Source organism: Natator depressus, chromosome 1 (genome assembly GCF_965152275.1).
Source record: "Natator depressus isolate rNatDep1 chromosome 1, rNatDep2.hap1, whole genome shotgun sequence".
Lineage (NCBI taxonomy): Eukaryota > Metazoa > Chordata > Testudines > Cheloniidae > Natator > Natator depressus.
This window is the reverse complement of record NC_134234.1, coordinates 342,401,358-342,428,590: the sequence shown is the minus strand read 5'-3', so window position 1 is coordinate 342,428,590 and position 27,233 is coordinate 342,401,358. Positions and strand designations below refer to the sequence as shown.

The 27,233-nt window shown below is 51.6% G+C and overlaps 1 protein-coding gene across 2 annotated transcripts in view; it reads right to left on the bottom strand.

Moving 5' to 3' along the window:
- Positions 1–2,897: 2,897 nt before the first annotated feature.
- The window catches only part of LOC141980948 (uncharacterized), a 44,579-nt gene continuing 20,243 nt past the window's right edge, over positions 2,898–27,233 (bottom strand). The window contains exons 6-20 of one of the 2 annotated variants that reach the window (XM_074942729.1): positions 26,342–26,403; positions 25,655–25,786; positions 24,824–25,009; positions 24,030–24,132; positions 23,305–23,446; positions 22,048–22,231; positions 21,653–21,752; positions 20,416–20,534; positions 13,693–13,730; positions 12,486–12,598; positions 11,831–11,979; positions 10,248–10,342; positions 5,060–5,138; positions 4,204–4,312; positions 2,898–3,554 (exon numbers count right to left, since the gene is read on the bottom strand). In XM_074942729.1, coding sequence (XP_074798830.1) covers positions 3,481–3,554; positions 4,204–4,312; positions 5,060–5,138; positions 10,248–10,342; positions 11,831–11,979; positions 12,486–12,598; positions 13,693–13,730; positions 20,416–20,534; positions 21,653–21,752; positions 22,048–22,231; positions 23,305–23,446; positions 24,030–24,132; positions 24,824–25,009; positions 25,655–25,786; positions 26,342–26,403 — 1,685 coding nt within the window. In that variant the 3' untranslated portion in view covers positions 2,898–3,480. The remainder of the gene's footprint in view (positions 3,555–4,203; positions 4,313–5,059; positions 5,139–10,247; positions 10,343–11,830; positions 11,980–12,485; positions 12,599–13,692; positions 13,731–20,415; positions 20,535–21,652; positions 21,753–22,047; positions 22,232–23,304; positions 23,447–24,029; positions 24,133–24,823; positions 25,010–25,654; positions 25,787–26,341; positions 26,404–27,233) is intronic. The other variant, XM_074942730.1, reaches the window with a different exon arrangement.

The following is a 27,233-nucleotide window of genomic DNA, read 5'->3' as shown; positions in this document are numbered from 1 at the left end:
TAGGTGCCACATTTCAGGAAAGATGTGGACAAATTGGAGGAAGTTCAGGGAAGAGCAACAAAAATGATTAAAGGTCTAGAAAACATGACCTATGAGGGAAGATTGAAAAGTCTGGTTTGTTTAGTCAGCAGAAGAGAAGACAGAGGAGACATAAGTACATAAGGTTGTTACAAGGAGGAGGAAGAAAAATTCTTAACCTCTGAGGATAGGACAAGCAGCAGTGGGCTTAAATTCCAGCAAGTGGGGTTTAGGTTGGACATTAGGAAAAACTTCCTGTCAGGGTGGTTAAGCACTGGGATAAATTGCCTACAGCGGTTGTGGAATTTCCATCACTGGAGATTAAGAGCAGGTTAGACAAAAACCTGTCAGGGCTGGTTGAGAGAATAGTCCTACCATGAGTGCAGGGGACTGGACTAGATGACCTCTCGAGGTCCCTTCCAGTCTTATTATAGCGATGGTGTCACTGAAGCATTTGCTTGAGTAGCCAATGCAGTTAACATTAAACTAGCTGGCCCTAGATTTCCAGGCACGTACTGGTGCATTAGTCCACAAGCCATGCCAGCACTTCTGTGCATGCACTTACTCCATGCTTGTAGCCTGTGCTGGGCCACTGCACCAGTCCAACTTGGAATGAAATTGCTGCAAGTCCAGTTCCACTCATGCAGGGAGCCCTCCAGGGCACTCCCCCAATACTGCTGCCCAAGCTGCAGTACCACTAATGATCACCTATCAAGCAGAATGCCTGCAAGCCTGACAGCTGCAGGGGTGCCTTGGGTCTTTAACCCCCCTGCCCAGAGCAGCAACAGAAGAGACACCATTTGACACGAACTTTATGGATTGCAGAAGTAGGGAATCTGCTTTATTGCAACCAAACTTAGTTCTGGAGGTTGTACTAGGAAACTGCTGGCTGCCACTGAATGATCCCCTAGCTCTCTCTCTATAGGGTCTTTAACAAAAGTCCTTGGCCCGGGAAGAAAGGAGGCCTTGGGATGGAGATGCAGTTTCTTGGCAGATAGCAAGTCTCTTGTTCTCTAAGAGAACAGACGACTTGCTAACAGCTTTGGAAGAGGGAAGGCAAAGCCTCTGTTGGTTTGTGGGTAGGAGATATTTGCCCCAAGTGTTACCTTGCTCATTCTCAGTCAAGCCCAGAACTCACATTCAGTGAAATGCTAAATCCACACCCCTGGTTGGTTTTTTTAAGGCAACAGCTGAGAGGAGGTGGAGTGGAGTGGTTTTTATTTGCTGGTCTGTACTTCCAATTCTCTCCTTAAAGGGGCCCCACAACATGGAGGCAGTAGCCTGTGGGCAGTAGGGGAAGGAAGAGAGCTAGAGGCACAAGCCTGCTGTAGTAATTAGATCACTCTTTATAGAACATCAAAGTCTCCACCTTACTGTCCAACCATCATCCCCTTCTTGTGGCTGATCCGTAGGAAGTGAGCCTGTTCCTGTTACTAACCCTTACTAGTAGTGGAAGGGTTAGTAAGTGTGTGTTGTGCAGGTAAAGCCCTGTACAAACCGTGCTGATGATCGGGGGGGTGGGAGAGAGAAGGGCAATCTGAATTTTTCAGGTACTCCAGGGGAACCCAGTTGGGAAATAAATCCTTTTAAGGTGCAGTTTGGGATGTAAAGTCAGGTATCCCAGAGAAGGAAGCTTTGGGTACTTGTGCTTAGCTCAGGCCCCAGGTGCCCAGGCATGGATTGTTCTGGGCTGGAGCCTCACCTTCTGGAGTACTTTTTTGTCTCATTCAGTGGGTGGTCCCAAGACTTATTTACTGCACTGACTAATTTCCTTACTGAGATTGCTGGAGCATTCTGACACCACTGTCAATGCTTCCAACATTAGCTCCACCTTAGCCCAGGGAGCTGGTATTAGGCACCTGTGAAAGCTAGCGAAATAAGACCCAGACACATGAAGGCCAAAATTGTCAAGGGTCCATTAACTACAGGCACCCCCCTGGAGACACCTAGAGCCAGACATTGCAGCATATTTAGTGCAGTATGGCCAAAGCCCAGCTTCACTTGCCCTGAACGCTCAGGGCACGTGGCAGTCTAGCCCCAGCCGCTCCTGTTCAGTGTCACAGTCTAGCATCCTATAGGAACACGGTGGCAGAGGTAGGGATAGAATCTCCCCCGCAAGGTCTTTAGGCACAGTGGAAATCAGGGTTTGTCGGATTTAAAGCAACCCAGGCTTTAAGTTGCGGCACACATGGTTTTGAAATATAAAGGGAGCAACTCGTATCAACCATGCTCTTAAAACCTAAGAAAAGATACTAAAAGGCTGAGTGCTACATCCGCAGCTGGCTTATTTACACCCCTAGCACACAGATCTAGTGCCAGTGCAAGACCGCTCTGCCCCAGCAGTAGTGCTGCAGCTGGGGCACAGGCTATAACCACCCCTCTAGAGCGGGGAGGGAGATTTAAGAAATGGCTTCTCACCCAGAAGCCCAGACTAGGGAGCAGCAGATTGGCCAATTGGCTCCAGCAGCAAAGTTTAACAAGAACTCACCTGACAGAAGCATCTCTTCTAGACCATTCTGCCTTCTGGTCTGTACTAACAGAGGCAGAAGATGGCCTCTGTCCTCTGCTCGGAGTCTGAGTGATGGCAGGATGTTTACTCCAAGGAAAGGGTCTCTTAACAGTTGGCTTCTACCACCTCACATGGGTCGTGCTACATGGAGACTGATCATCAGGCCTAAAAACCTATATTGTCCCTGAGTAAGTTAGTGGTGTGAAGAAACCAGATAGGTCAGTCAACTACAATCCCCCACATCCCTGCATGTGGCTGCCTGCAGAGACCCTTGTTTGTCCCTTTAGATACAGGACCAGATCCAGCTTGTACAAAAACTGCTTTAATCAGAACAGTTGGGAAAAAAAAAAAAAACAGGATTCATTTCAAGTTACAGCAAAACCCACCTGTGTTATTTCTACAGGCCAGTGTTAGAGGCTGCCATGTGTATGACAAGCAGGTAGCATTCTGAAAAAGAGTCCTCTCCTGTCCTCCCAGGATAGGTCTGTTTCAAGACAGCACCTTGGAGAGGGCACCACTTTCCCAGCAGCAAGAGAACAGTGCATCCTTCAGAGTCTAAAGAGGACTCTTCTGTTCCTCAGAAGCCTTTGCCAACAGATTTCCCTCTAGCCACAATCCCAGACTGAGCTGTACTTTGGTACACAAGGAAGCATTCTGGCATTAAGGCTTCTTCTTCGGTTAAGAAGGCGTGACCAGACTACCACCCCCACCCCCACCCTTTTCCAGTGGTTAGCAATTCCCAATTCCATCCCATCTTTTAAAACAGCTGTTGAAGGAAAAAACAAACTCCGGTGGCAGGTTCTTTAGCTTCATGCAACTAATGGTTTTAGAGTAAAACCAGACCAGCCGAGTCCCTGAGAAACACTCAACATTTGTTAACAGAAGCTGCCCTGGGGGGTGCGAGGGGGAAGTCTTCTCCCAAGAGAAGAACACAAGGTCCATGGAGTCAGGCCTCAGCAGCCAGCAGGGGAAGGAGCAAAGAAATACACAGCTAGGAGGATGAAGTAGACCATCACCAGCACTGTACCTGGGGGAGCGAGAACCGCCATGGTTAGGAACTAGAGGGCTGGAATCACACACTCAGTGAACAAGATTTGGGAAGGTGGATTTTGTACTAGGTGGAACAGCTGCCAGTCTGCTCCGGACAGAATCTGGAAGTTCACACTGGGACAAGTGCTCCAGGATGTGAAACTACACTGTATCTCCAAGTTAAGGGACAGTTTAAGCCAACATTTGAGTGCCAGGTAACAGCACGTTATGACAAAACCTTCTTTGGAGCTGCTTCCTGTGGGAATTGAGTCATCTACCAGTTAGAAGAATCCACGCCTGGGGCAGCAGATTTAAGTTCCAGTTACTGAGCCAGTTAACTGTGGAAACCCAACACCACATCATGAATGATCAGATGGTCTGAAGTTCCTACTGGGGAGATTAGTACGAAGGGAAGGGCCTCTCTACTCCAAGAGTGGGATTGCAGTTAAGCCTTTTAACCTTAGAGCAATCAGATCTGGAGTCAGAGACAGACATGGGACACAGGGATGCCCCTTTTACACGGTCAATCCCTGTTCCTGAATGAGATTGCTCAGGAAGCGTGGGAATGTTTGTAAGCGGCTATGGGAGGAGTTGGATAGGATTAAAATTCTCATGGGAGGAGAAGACTGGCCCACATGGACAGTTACCTTGGAAGTAGTCACACTTGCCATCCATGAAGATGTAGTTCATGAGGACCACGCTGAACATGCTGGAATAGACATGGAGGTCACTGAAGACAAGTATGAAACCTGTAGGCTGTGGAAAGGTAGAGAGCAGTTTTTAAACCCTTGGTAAGTCAGCCATGGTTATGCCCTGCATGGACAGTCAAAGTCAATTCAGAAAGTTTGTTCTGCCCATTTAGACAGTCCCAATTCCTTACCCAGAGACTCTTGAAAGACTGTTTTCCACCCACTGCAATATACTCTACCTGCAGCAGTGTGGACAAACAAGCTATGCACATAGTGCAAAAAAACAGTCACAAGCACCTTAGTATTTTCAAGTCAATGATCAGGATAAAAATGTATTAGCCTGCCACGTTCTCAGTCCCTGGGGGACAGCGGGAGGACTGGTTTTCGTCACTCTGGTTCACACACATTAGCAATAATCTCACCTGTCCCATCTGCTCCCCCTTAAAAATCTAATGAGCATGTTTGAGACAGTGAGGGAGTTGTTAATTTGACTGTGCAGTCAGTCCACTGCTTGGAAACCTGGGGAATAGAGACTGGCTCTCCAAAAATCAGAGATGCTGGTGCGGGGAACCCTGCCTTGCAATTGCCTCCACCATTCCTGCTTTAAGGATAGCGTAGCTCAGTGGCACCATTTCTCCAGTACCTTTCGCCAACACCAGCACGATGTTCCTATTTGAGTGACATTCTTAGGTGTGCAACCGTCATGAACCCCTGCAACCACGGGCGCTTCCTCCTTCCCCAAAGCCCCAGTGTCCACAAGCCAAGTGAGAAAGCCATAGTAACCATGAAGTCTGGCTCCAGCTCCATTACTTACGTAGAAGATTGTGAAGAGCACCAGGATGGGTATCTGAAGCATGCAGACCTGGACAGCAATACAGCTCCCAATCTCAATACTAGGGAGGAGGAGCAGACACACCATAAATTAACCTGCACTCGAGGCTTCTAACACAGCATCTAGAGCTCCAGCGGGGAATACGAGGCCCCATTTCAATATACTGCACTCTTTTCCTGCACGCAGTAGCACCGGTCACATGTTTGAGGGGACCCGGCTTTCAGGAAGGGGCAGCACTGTGTACCCCTCAGCTGTGCAGGAGGGCCATGTTCGATTTCATTAGGAAAAAGGATTTTTTGGGATCCGTTTCCAACATGGGCTGCAGGCCAGGTCAGTCCTGCCCTGCGGACTCTGGTATGCTCAGCACCACCAAGCAGAGGAAAAGACAGGCTAGTGAAGGAGAAATAGAGCTCAAGAACAGGTTTGCAGAGTTGGAAAATGAAGAAGGGGATCAGCTGGTAGTCGCTGAAGGTGGAAGGGCACGGAAGAAGAAAAGAGCAGCTAGTCCTATAGGAAAAGGGGAAGAGTCAATGGAGACTACACCAAATATGAGCCCCAGGAGGATACAGGATGGGTTGAAGAGGATTACAAGGGAGAATAGGAATGGAAAGAACTTGCAGCCAGAGGGAACAGGGGATAGCCTAGAGAATAGCACTGTCACCAGGAAAAGGCAGGTCTATGTGATTGGGAACTCTTTACTGAGAAGAACAGACAGGCCTGTAACCAGAGCTGATCCAGAGAATAGAAGGGTGTGCTGTCTTCCAGGTGCTAAGATACGGGATGTAGACCTGAGGTTGAAAAGGATCCTAAAGGGAGCAGGAAAGAATCCCCTAATTATCCTTCATGTGGGAACAAATGATACGGCTAGATTCTTGCTGGAAAGTATTAAGGGAGACTATGCTAGGCTGGGGAAGACACTTAAGGAAATCGAGGCTCAGGTGATCTTTAGTGGGATTCTGCCTGTTCCTAGAGAAGGGCAACAAAGGTGCGACAAGATTATGACTATCAACAGATGACTTAGGCAGTGGTGCTATAAGGAGGGCTTTGGGATGTATGGCCACTGGGAGGCATTCATGGACAGAGGACAGTTCTCTCGGGATGGACTTCATCTGAGTAGGGAAGGAAATAGACTTCTAGGATGGAGGCTGGCACAACTGCTTAAGAGAGCTTTAAACTAGGAATTTGGGGGAGATGGTTGGGAGATGTCCAGGTAATCTCCACGCCGGATTTTAGCATTGAGAGGAAAGAAAACGAAGTAAGAGAGGATACAGCCGTGGGTAGGAGGAAGGGCAGTGTAGATATCAGTCTAATAGGTTATACTGGCTGTAGAATGACCGTGCCCAATCGGGTACAGAATGTGAGCGAGGCCAAACAGCAAAAATTAAGATGTTTGTACACCAATGCGAGGAGCCTAGGTAACAAAATGGAGGAACTAGAGCTACTGGTGCAGGAAGTGAAACCAGATATTATAGGGATAACAGAAACATGGTGGAATAGGAGTCATGACTGGACTACAGGTATTGAAGGGTATGTGCTGTTTAGGAAAGACCGAAATAAAGGTAAAGGTGGTGGAGTAGCATTGTAGATCAATGATGAGGTAGAATGTAAAGAAATAAGAAGCGATGAAATGGATAAGATAGAGTCCGTCTGGGCAAAAATTACATTGGGGAAGAAAACTATTAGATCCTCCCCTGGGATAGTGCTTGGGGTGTGCTATAGACCCCCAGGATCTAATTTGGGTATGGATAGAGTCCTTTTTAATGTTTTTAATAAAGTAAATACTAATGGAAACTGTGTGATCATGGGGGACTTTAACTTCCCAGATATAGACTGGAGGACGAGTGCTAGTAATAATAATAGGGCTCAGATGTTCCTAGATGCGATAGCTGATGGATTCCTTCAGCAAGTAGTTGCTGAACCGACTAGAGGGGATGCCATTTTAGATTTGGTTTTGGTGAGTAGTGAGGACCTCATAGAAGAAATGGTTGTAGGGGATAATCTTGGCTCAAGTGATCATGAGCTAATTCAGTTCAAACTGAATGGAAAGATTAACAAAAATAAATCTGCAACTAGGGTTTTTTATTTCAAAAAAGGGCTGACTTTCCAAAATTAAGGAAATTAGTTAGGGAAGTGGATTGGACTGAAGAATTTATGGATCTAAAGGTAGAGGAGGCCTGGGATTACTTTAAATCAAAGCTGCAGAAGCTATCGGAAGCCTGCATCCCAAGAAAGGGGGAAAAATTCATCGGCAGGAGTTGTAGACCCAGCTGGGTGAGCAAGCATCTCAGAGAGGTGATTAAGAAAAAGCAGAAAGCATACAGGGAGTGGAAGAAGGGAGGGATCAGCAAGGAAAGCTACCTTATTGAGGTCAGAACATATAGGAATAAAGTGAGAGAGGCTAAAAGTCAAGTAGAGTTGGACCTTGCAAAGGGAATTAAAACCACTAGTAAAAGGTTCTATAGCCATATAAATAAGAAGAAAACAAAGAAAGAAGAAGTGGGACCGCTAAACACAGAGGATGGAGTGGAGGTCAAGGATAATCTAGGCATGGCCCAATATCTAAACAAATACTTTGCCTCAGTCTTTAATAAGGCTAAAGAGGATCTTAGGGATAATGGTAGCATGACAAATGGGAATGAGGATATGGAGGTAGATATTACCATATCTGAGGTAGAAGTGAAACTCAAACAGCTCAGTGGGACTAAACCGGGGGGCCCAGATAATCTTCATCCAAGAATATTAAAGTAATTGGCACCCGAAATTGCAAGCCCATTAGCAAGAATTTTTAATGAATCTGTAAACTCAGGGGTTGTACCGTATGATAGGAACTATGTTAGCAATTCTCCAATTTTTAAGAAAGGGAAAAAAAGTGATCCGGGTAACTATAGGCCTGTTGGTTTGACATCTGTAGTGTGCAAGGTCTTGGAAAAAAATTTGAAGGAGAAAGTAGTTAAGGACATTGAAGTCAATGGTAAATGGGACAAAATACAACATGGTTTTACAAAAGGTAGATCGTGCCAAACCAACCTGATCTCCTTCTTTGAGAAAGTAACAGATTTTTTAGACAAAGGAGACGCAGTGGATCTAATTTACCTAGCTTTCAGTAAGGTGTTTGATACCGTGCCACATGGGGAATTATTAGTTTAATTGGAAAAGATGGGGATCAATATGAAAATTGAAAGGTGGATAAGGAATTGGTTAAAGGGGAGACTACAACGCTCCTACTGAAAGGTGAACTGTCAGGCTGGAGGGAGGTTACCAGTGGAGTTCAAGGATCAGTTTTGGGAACAATCTTATTTAGTCTTTTTATTAATGATCTCGGCACAAAAAGTGGGAGTGTGCTAATAAAGTTTGCAGATGATACAAAGCTGGGAGGTATTGCCAATTTAGAGAAGGACCGGGATATCATACAGGAGGATCTGGATGACCTTGTAAACTGGAGTAATAGTAATAGGATGAAATTTAATAGTGAGAAGTGTAACGTTATGCATTTAGGGATTAAGAATTTTAGTTATAAGCTGGGGATGCATCAATTAGAAGTAACAGAGGAGGAGAAGGACCTTGAGTATTGGTTGATCATAGGATGACTATGAGCCGCCAATGTGATATGGCTGTGAAAAAAGCCAATGCGGTCTCAGGATGCATCAGTAGATGTATTTCCAGTAGGGATAAGGAGGTGTTAGTACAGTTATACAAGGCCCTGGTGAGGCCACACCTGGAATACAGTGTGCAGTTCTGGTCTCCCATGTTTAAGAAGGATGAATTCAAACTGGAACAGGTACAGAGAAGGGCTACTAGGATGATCCGAGGAATGGAAAACCTGTCTTATGAAAGGAGACAAGGAGCTTGGCTTGCTTAGCCTAACTAAAAGAAGGTTGAGGGGAGATAGGATTGCTCTCTATAAATATATCAGAGGGATAAATACCGGAGAGGGAGAGGAATTATTTAAGTTCAGTACCAATGTGGACACAAGAACAAATGGATATAAACCGGCCACCAGGAAGTTTAGACTTGAAATTAGACGAAGGTTTCTAACCATCAGAGGAGTGAACTTTTGGAATAGCCTTCCAACGGAAGCAGTGGGGGCAAAAGATCTGGCTTTAAGATTAAACTTGATAAGTTTATGAAGGAGATGGTATGATGGGATAACATGGTTTTGGTAATTAAATATTCATGGTAAATAGGCCTAATGGCGTGTGATGGGATGTTAGATGGGGTGGGATCGGAGTTACCCAGGAAATAATTTTCTGTAGTATCCAGCAGGTGAATCTTGCCCATATGCTCAGGGTTTAGCTGATCGCCATATCTGGGGTCGGGAAGGAATTTTCCTCTAGGGCAGATTGGAAGAGACCCTGGAGGTTTTTTGCCTCTCTGTAGCATGGGGCACGGGTCACTTGCTGGAGGATTCTCTGCTCCTTGAAGTCTTTAAACCACGATTTGAGGACTTCAATAGCACAGACATAGGTGAGAGGTTTTTCGCAGAAGTGGGTGGGTGAAATTCTGTGGCCTGCGTTGTGCAGGAGGTCAGACTAGATGATCTTAATGGTCCCTTCTGACCTTAGTATCTATGAACCTTCCCACCAAGGGACCGGTATGAGATAGAGTGCACTAACACACACCCCTGGGGTCTGGAACATACTTCAGCCTGGCCCTTCTCAGTGCATCTCCAAAAGCAGGGAGGGGGAGATCGGAGATACTTCACCCTGGAGTTTGTAATGGGCCGTTTTAGACATTTAAGGCTCTGGGAAGACTGGACTCTCTGCTTAAATAATCCGAGACAAGGAGCAGATGGCTCTTCCCCCTAGATACCATCCTTGGAAGCCAAGTCCTTTATTACAGCGAGAAGTGGAGAGCTACCAACACCTCCACATGGAAATCCACTGCTGGCTTGAACACTGGAGAGTGGCTTGGTGCGTCAGATTAATTGGTCCCCATGGTCAACTCCAGCCAAGGGCAGCTCCTCTTGGAGCATCCCCCTCGGTGAACTAGAGCATTAGGCACATGTCCCAGCCTCTCAACAGAGCATTAAAGGGAGTTTCCTACTAGGGAACATGGTGACGAGATTAGCATCTATTCATTTGCTCTATTTGAAGCCAAGGGCTAGGACTAGCCTCTGGCAACTCATGCCAGCTCTTGCAGAAGCCCTGCGGGGTTCCGGGGACTCACTCACCTCAAGCTTAGGTTGTTCTGCAGGGCAAACTGGATTCCATTGACTATCTCAGGGAGCTCAGGCACCATAGCCAGCACGGTCACCCCAATGAAATACTGCCAAGGAGAGCAAGAGAGAGAGTCATCACAGAGCTAGCGAACTGCTCTGCTTCCTCCACAGCCACGCCAGGGCTGAAGAGAATTAGATAATCCATTGATGGACCCATCTTCCATGGCTACTAGCCAAGATGGGCAGGGATGCAACCCCAGGCTCTGGGTGTCCTAAGCCAGTGGTTCTCCACCTTTCCAGACGACTGTTGCCCCGCCACCCATGGCAGAAGCTAGAGCCCCACCACCCGGGGCTGAAGCATGTAACTTAGCATGGGGGCCCTCTGTGGTGTGGGGCCCCAGGCAACTGCCCAGCTTGCCACCCCCTAAGTCTGGCCCTGCCCCTGCAACCCCCTCCCCCAAACCTGTCCCTTGACTCACCTGGGGGTTGTGACCCCCCAGATTAAGAAACACTGATCTAGAGGATTCAGAGTAACAGCCGTGTTAGTCTGTATTCGTAAAAAGAAAAAAGAAAAGGAGTACTTGTGGCACCTTAGAGACTAACCAGTTTATTTGAGCATGAGCTTTCGTGAGCTACAGCTCACTTCATCGGATGCATAGCATATTGCTATGCATGCATAGCTATGCAATATGCTATGCATCCGATGAAGTGAGCTGTAGCTCACGAAAGCTCATGCTCAAATAAACTGGTTAGTCTCTAAGGTGCCACAAGTACTCCTTTTCTTTTTTTGATCTAGAGGAGTTGCTGTACCCCTGGGGGTACATGTACCCCTGGTTGAGAGCCACTGTCCTAAGCCCCTGACTGCCAGAAGATGGATCACTCGATGATTCCCTGTTCTGTTCATTCCCTCTGGGGCACCTGGCACTGGCCACTGTCGGAAGACCGGACACTGGGCTACAGGGACTATTGGTCTGACCCAGTCTGGCCATTCTTATGATGAACTAACCTCCCTAGTCCGACACAGAGCATTAGGTGCACTAGCCGCATTCAAACCCAGTCACGTGGCTAAATGGGGTCAACTCTCCTGTGACTGAGTGAGGCTTCCCCTTCAGAAGTTTGGGTGTCAGCAACCCAGGATCGCCTGCCTGTCAGGCAAGGGGCCAATGCAGGTGAGCAGAGACTGAACCTCATGGGGACCTCAGGAAAGGGAGCTTGAAAACAATACAGTCCCGCTCTCTGCAGAGAGAGAACTTGCTGGTTAAGGCCTGTATTAGGCCAGGCTCTTCCTGGCAGTCACTAAGCGGCCTCAACTCCACACCTACCACATCAACAAGATAACATGGCCCATCAGCTGAGCACCAGACAAGTCCTTTACCTGGGGCCATCGGGCTGGATTCCAAAGTAACATCATTCATAGTGAGATTGGCATCGGGCCCTAGAGCCTGCTCTGTGTGAGGGTGGCTCTGGGTTCTAGGCTTATCCCATGCATTCCAATCCAGGCTTTACGGGGCTACTTATCCACTCCGCTGTGGTTCCCTGCAGGGTGGCTGCAGCACCACCGGCCCGTGGATCTGGGCAGGCCGAAGGCTCCTTACCTGAGACACGGTGGAGTTGGTGAGGATGGGGCTGATGTGCTCCGTGGCTAGGTCAGCGCAGGCGGACATGCACAGGGTGGAGAGCAGGAGAATGATCAGGGCCCTGCAGCGGGACCAGTGGACCACGGCGCTGTGATGGTGACCGGGCACTGAGGAAAGCAAGGAGGCATGTGAGCAGAGAGACCCCTAGGCACAGACCTGGGCTCAGCGATTGGGACAGGCCCCCCATCTACCCATCCCCACTCAACTGGTGCAGCCTATCAACACTATCAGCTATCCCATTATTCCCCTGGGTTAGTCCTTCCAGAGAAGGGGGAGACATTACTGCCCAAGCTTTGGGTCGACACAGTGTTGCTCCCCAGTGGTCTCCAGTCTGCCACCCAGGTCTGGGGGTTAGAGCCCCTGCATCTACCCACTGTGCTACTCAGGCACTTCCATGTCACTGCAGGGCAGGTTCCAGATACCAGGTCCCATCCCCGCCTTGTGCACAGAGCCAGCGGCAAGGCCAGGAATAGGACCCAGGAGTCCTGCCTCCCAGTCCCCTGCTCTGGACAGCAGAGAGCACAGAATCCATCTACTGTTCTCCCGTCTTTTCTGTAGTGGGCCAGAGGAAAGGTCAGCCCAGCGCTCTGGGCCGGCCACGGTGGGGACTTACTGTGGCAGTCGCTGATGTGAATGTCGTAGATGTGCGAGTGAGTCTTCAGGGTGAAGAAGAGGCCGATGAGGTAGGCGGCAGGAAGCACGAGGGACACCGTGTACACCAGGGGCCTGCAACACACCAGAGCTGCAGGGAGCTGGAAGGAGAACCGCCACCGCCCCGTTCCCCCTCTCCCACCAACTCCTGGGAATTCACCTCTGGCCCTTCCCCGAGGGGGGGCAGGGAGGAGGGGTTTGCTGCCTTTGGTCAGACTGGTTTCGGTCACTCTACAATGACTGGGGGCAGGGGTGAGACGGTTGCTACTGTCTGTGTCCCCCCTCCCCGGGCTCAAGGTGCTCAATCCTCAGGGCTCTGGCAGCACCCAAAGCCAGCTGGCTGCTAGAGCCCCCTCCCCGCTTCTCTCCACTAACCCTCTGGGTGCCCGGTCTTGCTTTCGCAGGCACCCAAGGGGATGCAGCAGCTTGGGGGGGGAGGGGCGGGGGGAGAGATGTAGCTCATCTCACACAAGTGGCTCCCAGGGGGAGCTAAGCCCACCCTCCCTGGCCAGGAGCCCTGCCCTCTGAAGCAACTAGCTGGAGAAAGCCAGGGTCAGAGTGGCAAGTGCTCCACACAAAGGAGCTGGCAGAGCAAGTAGTGGCCAGTGAGGGAGACCTAGGAAGGATTAACCCTTCCTCACCCACATGGGATTTGAGTGCCCTAGAACAGAGCCCCCCCCCCACGAGTACTATCCGATGGGAATCAGAGATGTGGCCATTACATTAACATCTCCATGCTGCACTGGGTCATCCTGCTCTAGCATCACAGGAGCTGCAGAGATAAACGGGCCCTGTTGTGTCCATGGCTGATGGGACTTCGGGCGGGGGGTGGGGGTGTCAGCTAAGAAGAGAGCAGCACATGTTCCCCAGACACTGGAGACAGTCATCCCAACCCACCCACCAGGAGACAGGTATTAGGCCCATTTTACAGGTGATGAGACTGAGGCCACATGGCTAAGTCAGTGGCAGAGCCCAGATCAGCCCCTGCTCCCATAGAGCAAGCTGGCTTGGCCCTCCAGGCAAGGCACCGAGAAAAGCATGAAAGCAAGGCAGCTTGGAAGGTGCTTGTGCAGCCCATTAGGGATCATCACAGCTCCCATGTGCTTCTTTAGTGGGGCCAGGGCTGACCCATTACGTCCAAGCAACAGGACAGACTGTGAGGCACTTACTGGACGTGTTTGTAGTACAGGGTGCCATTGTTCTCCATCTGAAAAAACAAGAACCACAGGATAGTTTGGTTGGTTCTCCTCTCACGTGCTCAGCGTAGGATGGTTTATGAATGGTGAGATGATACACTGAAGCCATGATCTCCACACTCACCCCCCGTCTCCCTCCCCACAGAGGCTAGGGAACAGCAGTTCGTTCGTCAGACTGGAGCAGAGCCCCACGCAGTGACCAGGAGAAATGAAGGTGACTTACCTGTAACTGGAATTCAACTGACTCTGCATATTCCCCACTAACGGGAAAGACTCCGGTACTGCTGAAACTAACCTGGAGACGGGAACAGAGTCCTAGCTGAACAAAGACTGAAGCAGTGCCTCGCCAAACCCTGCATCCACTAGCAGCCAAATCCAGAGCCTAGTGCTGGCTGGAAGCATGCACCAAAATCCAGATTGCAGATCTTAGCAACTGGTGCCTGCCTCAGCTGAGTGAAGGAAGCAGCCACAGCGCGAGTGGAATCTGTGCAATTGAAGCAGGGACAGGAACTTTTGCTGGCGTGTAATACTCAGCAGTCCCCTGGGAAGAAAGTGTACACCCTATGTTGTTCTTAGCATATGAAAAACAAAAACAATCTTGAGGTTTTATGAAGACTTAGTTCTGTCCAAATAACAGGCGAGAGCCCTTTTAGCATCCAATGTATGGAGGACAGATTCTCCTTACAATGGGGCTTGGTTGTGGGCAGTGGAAGTAAAATAAAACTGACTGATTTAATCGGAGGGGGAAGAAATCTGATGTCACCTTTGCTAAGAACAGGATCAGGTCTAAGGATTACTTTGTCCTTGTGAAAGGTGGATCAGCTATGAGTGCATGCAGCTCACTCATTCTCCTGGTGCCTTGAGATAGTTAAAAATGATGAAAAACCACTCAGCCAATGGTTTGATCAGAGATTTTATCAATGTGGTCAAAACCAAATTGAAGTCTCAAGAGGGCAGGGTCTCTAACAGAACAAAACACATTTGATATAAATCTCAAACTTTTTAACCAAAACATGAACAAACAGCCGTCTACAGTCAACTAAGTAGGATACATGGAGTTAGCTGCCAAATGGACCTTTAAAATGATGAGACATGCAACCCCGATTTTTTTTCTTTTCAAAAGACATTCAGGATTCCAGAACACAAGAAATGAAGACAGATCTAGGAGAATCAGACTTCCTCTGCACCCAGGCCTGAAACCTGGACCACTGTAGATGGCAGCAATTTCTGGTGGACTGTTTTTTAGAGTTAACTAGTATGTCCTGCACAGATGAACACCAGTGCAGATTGCAGGTCCAGGTGAAAAATCCTGCTCCCCTCTTGGGACAGGAGACCGAGGGAGGTGCAGCACCACTGCCAGATAGCTGAAGGAGATTGGTAAACTACTGCCAAGGAGGCCAAGCCAGTGCAAGGAGGATCATCCTGGCCGTGTCCTGACGTATCTTCTGCATCAAGGGAAGCAGAAGAAAGGCATACATCAGACACCTCTTCCAGTGCAGCAGGAGAGCATCTGACAGAGAGATGTCCCTGCCTGGTCCGGAAGAAATGACGACACTGTTGAACCTTGCTGTGAACAGGTCCACAAACACCTGGAAGATAAGGTCTCTGAGCCAATCTGCATTTGTTCTCCCCAGCCAGATGTAGGGCTGCAGGACAAATGTTGAGGCAGAAACACCTCTGCGCACAAGGGGGTGGAATGAGCACCCCCTGCTTGCTGAGATAGTACACTGCCAATGTAACGCCCATTACTGCCTGCACAGCCTTCCCTTGCAGATGAAGAACACTGAGCCAGATGAACCGCTCTTCGTTCCAGTACGCCGATATGCAACGTTCTTTCAAGACGACCAGGACCCCCAAATTGTTAAGTGTCCCCCCTGACTCCAGCTGCATCAATAGTCAACCTCTGGGGTGGACCCAGAGAATGGAACTGCACACCCTTGAGCATGTTTGTCCTGGTTGGTCACCAGTCTAGAAGACCATGATATTCCAAGGCATGGTGATCCACTGAAGACTGTTCTGACTTGAACTGAGGTCTGGGACATCAAGTGCTGAATAGGTCTCATTCTCAGACAGTCAAATGGAGTCCTGTAGGTAGTGGCTGCCCTAAACCCCCATGAGACCCAGGAAGAACTTTATGCTTCGTGTAGGGCTACTTTGAATCTTTGATAGACATTTTTCAGAATGAAACAGTTGGTCCTCAGAAAAGCTCTCCCTTCTACGGAGTCCAGTATGGCACCCGTAAAATAAATCCTGTGTGTAAGACAGAGGATAGTCTTTGGGAGGTTGAGGAAAAATCTTAGGTCTAAATTAAAAACTGCTTGTGGCGATTATGTGGCTCAATAGGCGCACAGCAGCCAAGTCTATAGTCAACTGTCCAGGTAAAGGTAAACAAAAATACCCTGATTCCTCAGATGTGCTATCACCACAGACAGGCATTTTGCCAATACCCCTAGGTGCTGTGGAAAGGCCAAATGAGAGCACCCTGTACTGGAAATGGTGCCCAGCCACCACAAATGGAACACACTTCCAATAGCTTTGTCAAATCATGATTGGAAATATGCATCCTTTAGACAGAGTCACAAGCCAATCCGGGACCAGCAGTGAAGGGATTATGGAGGCCAGTCAGCATACGGAACCAAAAGCTTCCAGATGCTCTTAAAATTGGGAATCGGCCCAAATCGCCAAATCTCTTCCTTTTGCACCAGAAAGATAACCCGGAGTAAAACCTTGACCCCCTCTCTAGTAAGAGAGAGACTCCTTGACAACTCCTACCAGAAGCAACATCTCCACGCTTGCGAGAAGGATTGCCTAGTGAAAGAGGTCCCTGGAGAGGGATGGGGAGGGAGAGTTGGGAGGAGGCAGTCTTTCCAGTTGTATGGCGTAGCCCTTTTCCATGATCTCCAAGACCTGTTGGTCTGATATAACCTGCTTCCATGTGTTGATGAAGTGGGCTAGCCTGTCTCCAAAGGAAAGGGTAGAAGAGTGCTGGTTGGTTGGTTGGTTGGTTCTTGACTCTCAAAGGTCTCACCAAAACAGAGGGTGGACTTGTCTGGGATGAGGATGCAGGCGGTTTAGATTTGGAACCTCATTTGAAAGGCCTCTTTCCAGAATGGCTCTGTGAGGCTGCACCTTGTTGACGTGTGACTGGATGACTGAAGGTTGGGGTAATGCTGCCGCCTCCAGTACTGGCAAGAGGACTGGAGGGCCTCCTTTGAGTAGATGAGATCAACAACTCAATCTTTGGGGTCGATGCCATCTCTTTTAGTTTTGCCAATGGTCTTTTCACGGAAGAGACCCTCCACTCCAAGACGACGCTCTCCCAGCTGACTTCGAGCATCCATAGCTAGGATGGAGGATCAAAGCAACGCATGCTCCTGATGGTCACACCTGATGCCAACGCTCTGACATCAGAGTCCAAAGCACTGAAGGAAGCCCTGAGGGAGTGTCTAGCTACTTTCTCACCCTTCAATAAGATGGCATCTACTGGCTGTGTCTGGTCATCAGGCAAGACCTGGAGAAAAAGCAACACTCTCCCGCTCTGCCCCCCATAGATGGAATTGGTAATGGGCCAGGACTGCCAGATAATTTGCCACCCTAACACTGAGGGAGAAGGAGGAGGAGATCTTTCTCCCCCTTCCCCCACTGGAGTGGAGTGTAACTGTCCAGACCCCCTGTTGCTGGCAGCAGCCAGCATCAATGAATTCGGCACAAAGCAGGTATGGAAGGAAGATTCCCTTCAGAAGGAATCTGGTATAGTTCATTAGAGATGGGTTATCAGTGGGCCCTGCAGAGGTGGCTGGCCCTCACAACTCATCCAGGACGGGAAGCGATATCCTACTCTTTGCAGTGGCACTGAGGATGTAAGATACTGAGAAGTCTCTTCCTCCAGTACTGCAGGGAGATTCGAGTGGACACCATGGGATGCCCTAAGTCATAGAAATGCACAGCATCCCCAGAAGGAGAAAAGCCTGATGCCACCCCTGCATTGGTTGAGTGATAGGTACAGCTTCACCATCAGGTCCTAAAAGCTCCTGTCCAAAGAGAGCAGCTTTCTCTTCATCCTCCTCAGACAGAGAGTCCCAGGTCTCACTGTAGTGTCAATGGAACTGGGGGAGCAGGATCGGAGGATCCCTGGGCTTAAAGATTTCTTTGCAGATGAAGTGTTCCCTCTCCATCCATGCGGAGGATAAACTGGAGAGGACCTGAGGTGGTCCCTCACTAAGGCCCCAGGACTGCCAGGTCTCCCCTACTATTGGGTGTCAGGAACATGCCAATAGGGGGCAGACCAAAAGGGTGGTCGGAATCTCACAGCAGGTCAGTTCTTCCTCTATACTCCTCCTGGAGAGGGTCCAGACCTGGACCTGAGAAAGTATACCAAGGATAGTAACCGATGCAGAGGGAGGAATGGGGATTCTGCTCTTTGCTGAGGCCCTGTAGGAAGCCTAAAAGGAGGGATGAGAAAGGTCCTGGGAAGAGCCAGCGGGATCTGGTCTCTTCTTCCTAGGAAGTGATGAAGATGACAATCCTGGAACCAAGGATACATGCCTCCTTTTAGGAGCTATGCGCCTTGCACCAGGATCCAAGGCATGCACCCGAGCAGAGAGAGACAGAACTGTCCGGAATCGGAAATGACCGCAAATCCAAAAGTTTGGCCACCATTGGATCCGATGACCCATGTGAGCTCCTCTCTTTAGCTACTGAAGCTGGAGGTGGAACAAGTTTCTGCTTCGGAACTGTTGTGGCCTTATAAAAAAAAAAAAAATCGGATGGATCTGCTAGCAGTTCTGGTTCCCACGAATCAGAACTCATGCTGGCGGTCTTGCTTCTACACTGCTGCAGCATCATCTGAGACCGAGGAAAAAGCAATGGTGCTGATGGCCCTAATTCAGAGGCACTGCTTACATCTGTCTTCCAGGCAACTGGAAGAGACCCTGGTCCTGCAGCCGCAGGGGCTGCATTGGGGTTGGACTGCCATGAGGCATGAGGTACAGCACCAGCCAGGGCAGCTGAACTGGTCCTCAACCTGTCTTCTGGAACCAGACCAGTGGGAACCAACCACCCAGCCCTCAGTTAAGCCACACAATGCCTTGGGGCTTGACTGAGGGCTGCTGGAACTGAGTCTGGCCCAGACAGGGGCTGTGGCTTCTTGGAACCCTTCAGCTGGCTGGAAGCAGAGGAGGCCACCAGGACAGAGGCTGAATGTTTAGACCTTGGAGCCGGAGTCTGAACGGATGCAGAGGGGCTAGTGTTGAGGGCTTTCTGAAGCAGGGAGTGGCAGATGAATCTCCATCCCGGCAGGCACCCCCTATATTGTCCTCAGTACATCGGGGATGCTGAGGGGAGAGGCGGGCGTGAGAGCTCTAGCTGCCATGGCTGGACGAGGGTTCTGCTGCAAGGTGCGCAGTACCCGTAAGTGGGAACGTGCCGAGTCACTTGAACAGCGCCTCCTGCTCAGAGCTGTGCCCAGTGGGTATCCAGTCACCCCTGCTCAGACATGAACCCCTGGAAGGCCCGTAGCGCTAGTACAGCTAAGGGACAGCAAACTGGAGTCTGCTCCTTGTGCAGCAGAGTTTAGTTCTGTTCCGGTCAGTTGTACCTGTACAACCCTGATGAAGACAATGGGGCTGCACAGGAATCTGAGGAACTCTTGTGGTCCTCAGACCCTCTTTCTGGAGATTGGGCACAAGACGACAATAGCATGCGAGCAGAGAGTCAAGCTGGGTTGAGTTTGCAGTTATCAAAAGGACTGTTCTCCCCTAAGTTAGCAGGGTAGGCTGGAGAGACTGATCTGGAACCTCACAGTGACTTTAGAGTCTTACAGAACACTTTTAGCTCCCCATATGCCTAGTGGAAGAGGAAGCAAGGAGTCTAGGTGTGTGCAGTGGAGAGAAAAGTGATCAGATTAATAAGAGACCTCCCCACTCCATGTGATCTCAATCTATTCTCTCCTCAGCAGCCTCACCCCAGGCCAGGTGCAGGATGCAAGCGAGGAATTAGGAACGCCAACTCCCAGAAGCTAAGAATTGGACCAACCTGCTCTGTAACTCTGGCTGGCACACCAGAGTGTTTGAGTCCTGAAGGCGCACACAGAAAACCCTCCGCATGCAGCTCAGTCCTCAGTGGTTAGTTACCACCAATGCACCCCAAGGAGTTGGCCTGTAAAGATGCAGATCTCAGGGATGCCTCCACCCCAGAGGTGGCTGCATTTCAGTGTACAGGACCAGTAGTTTTGTACAGCATTTGTACTGTCCAGAAAAGCAAGGCCCTTCTCTTCTTCTTGAGCAGCTGCCTGCTGATCATGAGTGCAAGTTTTGCTAGTTACTTGAATTCAGAACATCCTGTATACCAGGCATCACAGAATGTCCCAGTCTAGCAGGGGACACCTTACCCCCGACTGGGTCTTTCCTGTTCCCAACCCAACCTGGAAGCCCCTGTAATGCAGGAACACCCATGTTGCAGCAGCCACCAATCTCACCTGGAGGATTCACAGATTAGCAGAGAAGTCTGGCCCTTGTTGGATACACCCTGCCCCCATCAAGGAGACAGACACTGCTAGGCAGCCATGGGCACTGCAAGCTTGAAGAGGCCAGTGATCAGGCAGCAAATCCCCTGTATGGCTGGGCAGAAGTATCTGCAGGTCAGCAGGCCCTGTACAAGAGCTAATACACTGATTTAGGTGCCCAGGTTTCCACCTACCAAGTCAAAGTGGCAGTTCTGGCAGAGGTAGTGTCCCGCTGGACTCTGGGTAATGTTCTGGCATTCACCACAGACCAGCCTCCCATAGACTTTGGAGAACAGCGTTGGAGCAAACACGCCTGTCAGGGGAGAGAAAAGGGGATTGGAATGGATCCGGGGGGGGGGGGGGGGTGGTTTCCACATGACACCTTCGGCTAACGCTGGCAACAAGGCCCAGGGCAAGAGGAAAAGGGTCCAAGAGACACATCACGCTTCCACTGGGAAGCTGATCAAGACTTTGGCCACAGAGACTGAACGAGCTGCAGAGCAGAATCCCACTTTGCTGTGGGCCAAATAAGTGCTGATTCTCCTCTCCAGCAGCTGGCTAAGAGGAATTCCCATCTATCTCCCCTTCATCTGGGCCATACCTAGGAGACGGGCCATTAGGGAATAAAAGTCCCTTTAATAGGCTGTTCCCAACCCACCAGGGAGCCCAAGAACACACGTCCTCTGTCCAAGGAACAGTACACGCTTCCCCCACGCTGCCCTGCCAGTGTGCTCTGACTGATACCCGCGGCCCCACTCTCTGCACAGGAGTAGAGTTTGTGTCTATTCAATCCCTGGCTTTTTGATAAAAAGCAACACATCCTGACTGCATGGCCACTCTGATGTGGACACCTGCCCGCTCCCAGGACTTAGGCAGAGCCAAACCCATTTTAGGCCAGCCAGCCTGATGGAAGTAACAGCCCTAGGAGTCCAGGTGTCCAGTACCCAGGGGAGGTAAGAGGGGCAATACATCCTGCTCAGGGCACCCCACCTCTAGCTCTAGGAGCTGCATTATGCACAGAAGGGTGTCCCACCCAGCTCCCTGGAACTGTGGGAACCTCCCTGCAATGATAGGCCGCAGCATTTTGTGAGCAGTGTGTAACTCCAGACACTGTCCCAGATTTGCCATAGGCGCTGCCAATCGAAGGGATAGAGCGGAGATGGATCTCCGCAAAAAAACCGCCTGAAACAAGGTCATAACCCCCAGGGATGTGCACAGGATACATTGATCCCCCAAGGCTGAAGCCCTGCAGCGGAGCTAGGCTTCACTGGAGAGGCCTCGAGATCGGAAGATGGGGACAGGCCATAACAGCCAAGCCCTGCACAACAGCATGGTCAGTGGATGCGGCCAATACATTCAGGTTAGGAGACGGTGCATTGCGGTCTCATTCCTGGACCCAGGGCTTCAGCGCTTTGTCAATTTCTTGCTTACCTCCCACGGAGAGGAAGAGCAGGGCAGAGCTGACGCCTGCCGATCTGCTGTTAAACCTCTGCTCCTGGTGGCGGATGCCTCCAATCACCATGCACAAGCCCTTGAAAGGAACAGGGGACACTCTTATCACCCCGAGCCATTGGGCCACCTCACCTGGAGTGCATTTCATTGCAGCTCAGCTAGCAAGGTAACCCTGCCCCCCACTCAGTTGTGTGTCCCACAATCACTCGCACGAGAAGCGGCTTCGAAGACGAAAGAGGTCAGCCGGGGCGAGTCTGAACGGAGCACTTGAGAAGAAAGAGGCAGAACTACCAGAAGCTGCCCGCTCCTAGGGCCCGGATCGACAGCGGAGCCTGGAGCACAGCCCCAGGCCACGAGCCTCCAGCCAGACTCACCGGCACGAGGAGGACACAGCCCAGCAGGGTCCCCGTCAGGGCCGACTTCACAATCTCCTCGTAACACTTGTTCCCTTCCCGGGAGCCCTTGATCAGCGCCGTGATGTAGAAGGTCAGCTCTATGATGGAGCCAAAGGAGGCGTTCACCACAGCCCCCACCGCGAAGTTACTCTGAGCTGAAATACTAAGTCACATGAAGGCAGGGGGGTTAGCTAGCAGAGGGAGGCTCGAGACAGACCCTGGGTGGAGACAGTCGGATGGATCATTCAACATGAACAGCAGAATTCTGGCTACTGGTGCAACCTTCTACGTTGGAGCCACATGGCTCCCAGCCCTCACAAAGGGTCTTTTTTTAGGGCAGGATTGATTGTTTTAGGGAGGGTGCCATCCTCCTCTGTCCACCAAATCTGTCCACCAGCAGGGCTGCAGTTACGCCCCTTTGTGCTGCACTCAAGCTAAACTGAGCAGCACTGAAGTGGAAACCCGAGGATCAGCCAAGAGCTGCTGGAAGTGGGGTCCCTTCTGCAGGCAGCGCTTGGAGTCAATGCCTCAGCCCAGTGCTAGGGGGCTGGGCAGCTTAGCGTCATCTCGGCAGGCCTTCCCATCGGGGGTACTGCCCGTGGCCTCCCCTTCTAGGGCGGCCTGAAGGGTTAGTGTAGGAGCAGGGGCAGATTAGGGTGTTAGGGGCCCCTCCCCTCCCATTCCGCCTGCAGTCCCTCTGCTCCGCCCAGTGCTCCAGCCGGGGCTTGCCCCGCTCCGCCTAGCTGGAGTGCTGGGCAGTGGAGTGGAGCGTGACAAGCCCCCGCACCCCAACTGGAGAGGGTCTGGGCAGAGGGTGCCCATTTTTCCAGGGCCCCCAGGCCCGGGCTCCATTGGCCCAGTGGCTAGTCTGCCACTGTGTTGCGGGGGCTGCATATTCCACCCCAGAGACAGCAGGGGCGGTGCCTGGATACAGAGCGATGAGCCAGCTACGCATAGGGACACTCCACCAGGAGTCCAAGAATCCCACGGGAAGTTCATGCCTTCAGCTGGATTTGCACAGCACCTATCGCAGGACTGATCTGCCCAAGCAGCATCCAGGACTCCTCCCAGCAAGGAGGGGGTGAGATGGGAGGGGACGAGAGTCCCATTGTGCCCTGTTACGCTGCTCACCGGCGAGACGTCATGACGCGGCTTCGGAACAGGACTGGGAATTAACACAAGGGATTGTTCTGAACCCCAGCCCCCTGCCGGACCTGGGAGAAGGCGCGGCCTCACCTGGCAATGGCCATGCCGATGTAGTACGAGAGGGGCATGATGGAGAGCAGCGAGAGGGTGAACTTCACAGCAGAGCTGGTGAAATGGTTGTGGCTGTCGACGTAGCCCAGAACCAGCGTCACGATCACGAGCGGCAGCAGGTCTGCATTGCGGCCAGTCAAGGGGCACTTCCCGGCAATGTTGTGCCTCCCGTCACGAGTACCAGAGCGCCTCGCCTGGGGATGTGCTTAGCCTCCACGCCCCAGGAGGGAGGTTTTGCAGAGGTTAAATAACCTGAACAGGGGAGTCCATGTATATGGACTGAACCCAGGTCTCCCAACTCCCAGGCTTGGTCCTCAGCCACAAAGCCAACACTCACTTTTCCCCTACCACCTGGCCATGCCTCATGGTCAGAGAGCGCAAGCGTCTGCTGAGCACATGGTACGCGGCTCGCACCTCTGCCAGCCTCCATCTGAGGCAGGGTCCTTCTCCCCCGACCCTGTACTATTCACGCCAGCTGCTCTGAGCCAGCTGAAGGATTACCTTGAGCGGATCAGGGATCTGCAGAGAACACCAGGCAGCCGAGAGGCTGCACTCCCACCTCTGCAGGAGGTTCCTGTATGTTCAATGCCTCCATATCCCTCCTCCGCCCCAGGGGAGCCCTGGGCTGCCTGACACGCACTACCCAGCAACACCGGCGTTTCCCCAATGCTGGCCCCGGAGCCAGGCGTCCGTCCGAAGGATACTGACGGCGAAGACGTTGATCCCGTCCACGGCGTATTTGTAGTAATAGGCGTTAACGGCCCGGTAGCAGCACAGAACCACTTCAGCCTCCAGCGGCACCTCTGTCTGCGGGGTCAGAGAGCCCAGGCGTTAGGTGGCTTCTAATTCGCAGCAAACCTCACTATTCTCGGCAGCGCTGGGAGAGACGTCTCCAGCTGAGGTTGCCTAAAACTTCCCATTTCCTGGTGTCCCCCAAGGAGGGGAGGATTGTTTGGACAAGGGGAAATGGCCAAGGATTCCATGGGCTCAGGAGGCTCTCCCCTGCCCTCCTTTGTGGGATGGAGGCACCTTTAACGAGGGTCTTATCAGACCTGCTCTACTGTGCCAGCCAGAGCTCTGGAGCAGGCTGGTCTGGAGCCCTGTGCTAGTCACGTCGACTGGCTTAGCCCTGCGCTCACCTGCACTGGTGTCAGGAAAGGGATATTGTGGGTGGCTTGAACCCAACCACCCTCCAGGTCGCCCTGCTGGCTGCTTCCCCACCTGGCCAGCCTAGCCCTTCTGCAGCTGCTCAGCTTGCTCCTATGTCCAGGAGATTGGGAAGCATGGCACTGAGCCAAGATGAACTCCTCCTCCTCCCAGCACCATCTGCATGGGAGGAGGAGAGCAGTCTCTCCAAAGTCTTCCCAGTCCAAACACCACCCTCCCATACAGGGATGGGAGAGGTTAGCAAGTAACGGGCCACTCTCTAGATGCCAGGCACCCCCCCGCCCTCCCAAGGGGCAAGCTGGAAACATGTTCCAGTCACTGCGGAACCAACCTTCCTCATCCTCTGGACGTGCACGTGCTCCGGGGGCAGGAGCAGGACTTTGGTGACGGTCCGAGCGTTCATCTTGGCAACGGGGATGATGAACACAAAGAGCCAGGCGATGAAGCAGACCAGGCCATGGGCAAGTGCGAGGACTGGGTAGCCCAGCAAGAGCCAGATATATGTGTTCACACGCCGCTGGTGGGAAGAGCAAAGCAAGGGCTGCGTGAGTGGCCACGGGCAATGCCAAGCCAAGGGAAGGCACTTCCAATCAGGAGCAATCGGGGCTCCCCAGCTGTTACTCAGATCTGCTGAGACATCAGCGCAGACCATTACGCCCATGCTTTGGTTATAGGGACCGTACAACTGGAGGAGACCTACTGGGATCCTGTTTCTCCATCTCTTGGCCCGGGGAGTATCAGGGGCAGGGAATCAGAAGCCAGAGAAGTTTCCCTGCTGGTTCTTTCCCATTCCGAGGGGGTATTCAGAGTGCCATAGGACTGCACGGATAAAGACCCAGCAGCGTGAGCCAAGCCACAGGTGATCCAGAGTAGGAAGGGCCATGTCTAACTCCCATCCGGGGGTGCGGTGGGGGGGCATTTAGAAGAGGAAGGGGAACCCAGCTCCTTCTGGCCTCTCTGCTGCGGGAGTCAGATGCAGGCACCTACTGGGCTGATAGCTGGGGAGAGGCCTTACAACTTGAAGTCACAGCTGAGCTGGTGCATGCCAGGCTGTAGCAGCCCATCCCCTGAGCTGTCCATGCCAACAGCACAGGGAGCAGCTCGGGATGGAGCATCTCCGACTCCTCCCTCCGCCCCGGGTGACCCGGGCAAAGGGCCATACCCAGTGCGTGGCGTCGGCACGGCTGCCGGGCTCCTGGTCATGGCAGATGAGGAGGGGGGTGCTCTCCTTCGCCTCCGAGATGACTTCACATTTGTTGAACTTGATGCTGCACTTTCGAGAGTACGTTCTGGTCTAGGAGACAGGAGAGCAGGTCTTCAGAGAGGGGCAGAGATTTGGGGGTGGGGGAGAGTACTGGAGGGGACATCAAAGGAAACCAAGAGGCAGAGACGATTCAACCATGAGTAAAGCAGCTTTCACTCCCGCAGAGGCTGGTACTGGAGGCCGAGGCTCAGGGCCTGCTCCAGCTCCCTTTGCCAATTTTACATTTGTTCTCTGCAGGTCACTTGATTGCTGCTCCACGCTGGGCCAGGGCCCTGTGTTAGAGGCAGAGAACTGCACCTTCTGCCATGGAGCACGCGATCATTGCTACCACGGTAACAGAGGCCCCGAGCTGCATTAGGTACCTACGCAGGGAATCATTCCCAACATGGCTCCTTTTCTGGCCAGGATGTAGAGGGCAAGCAAGCCAGCTTCCCCCTGGAGAGGGAGGGAGGGGGCGGGGAAGAGTCTATGCTCGTGCAGTTTTGTCAGCCAGTTGGCTAGGGATCCCCAGTTCAGAACTGGGCACGAATCCTGGCACAGCGAGGAAGCAGGTCGCTCATTTTCCACCCCGCCGCTCCCCTCTACCTTCTGAATCACTTTTCCAAATGGCCAGAGAAAATACCCAGCAAGTTCCCAGCACAGCTTCCCTGTGGGGAGAAAGGAGACGGCAGTCAGCTGGGACAAGGCTCCCTGGGATATTTCCCCTTGGCCAGCAAGGCGCTCCCTCTGAGCCAGAGGAGGATTACTGAGGCTGTCCTGGGGGATGGGCCTTGCCTAGGTGGAAGGGAAGGTGACCTGCCCTCACCACCATGATGAGTGCTGGGTGGAAGGAAGCTCACGGCTCGCTATGAAGCGCTCTTGCAGTTTAGCCTAGCTGTTTCTGGGGAGAGGCGAGGCAAGACCGACAGGGTCCAGGAGACAGGACTCTTGCACCAGAAGCAAACTGCCTGCAGTAGCCGCAGACCTAGAATGGAGGCAGAGCATCCTTCAGTTCTCTGGTCATGGGGGAAGGAGTCAGCGTCTCCTTACCAAACAGTTCACCCTGGGGCTTCTGACCCAGGGCCACCAACAGCCTTTTGGTCGGGGGTCCTACTACCTACCAGGAAGGGAAGAGAGACCATGTATTCAACGGAAACAAAGTATTACCCACGAAGGCCATCCCATCCTGTCTACCACCCTCCCTTGTTGCACTAGGCTGCCTAATCCTTTCTGGAGCCCTGGAGAACAGGAAGTGAAGTGCCAGTGGATGGTGGCCCTTGGCCTTTTCATCCACACAGCGCCCGATTAAATCCAGCCACCCCGGAAGAGAGGAAATACCATTTTACAGAGGGGGAAGATGAGCAGGGTTTAGTGATTTGACTTCACGCCACAAGGGGAGTGTGATCACAGCTCTGGGAGTAGAGCCCAGGAGTCCGTGCATTCAAGTGGTGGCATACAACTTCTCACACTTCCATGAACGGTTTATAGGGGTCTGCAG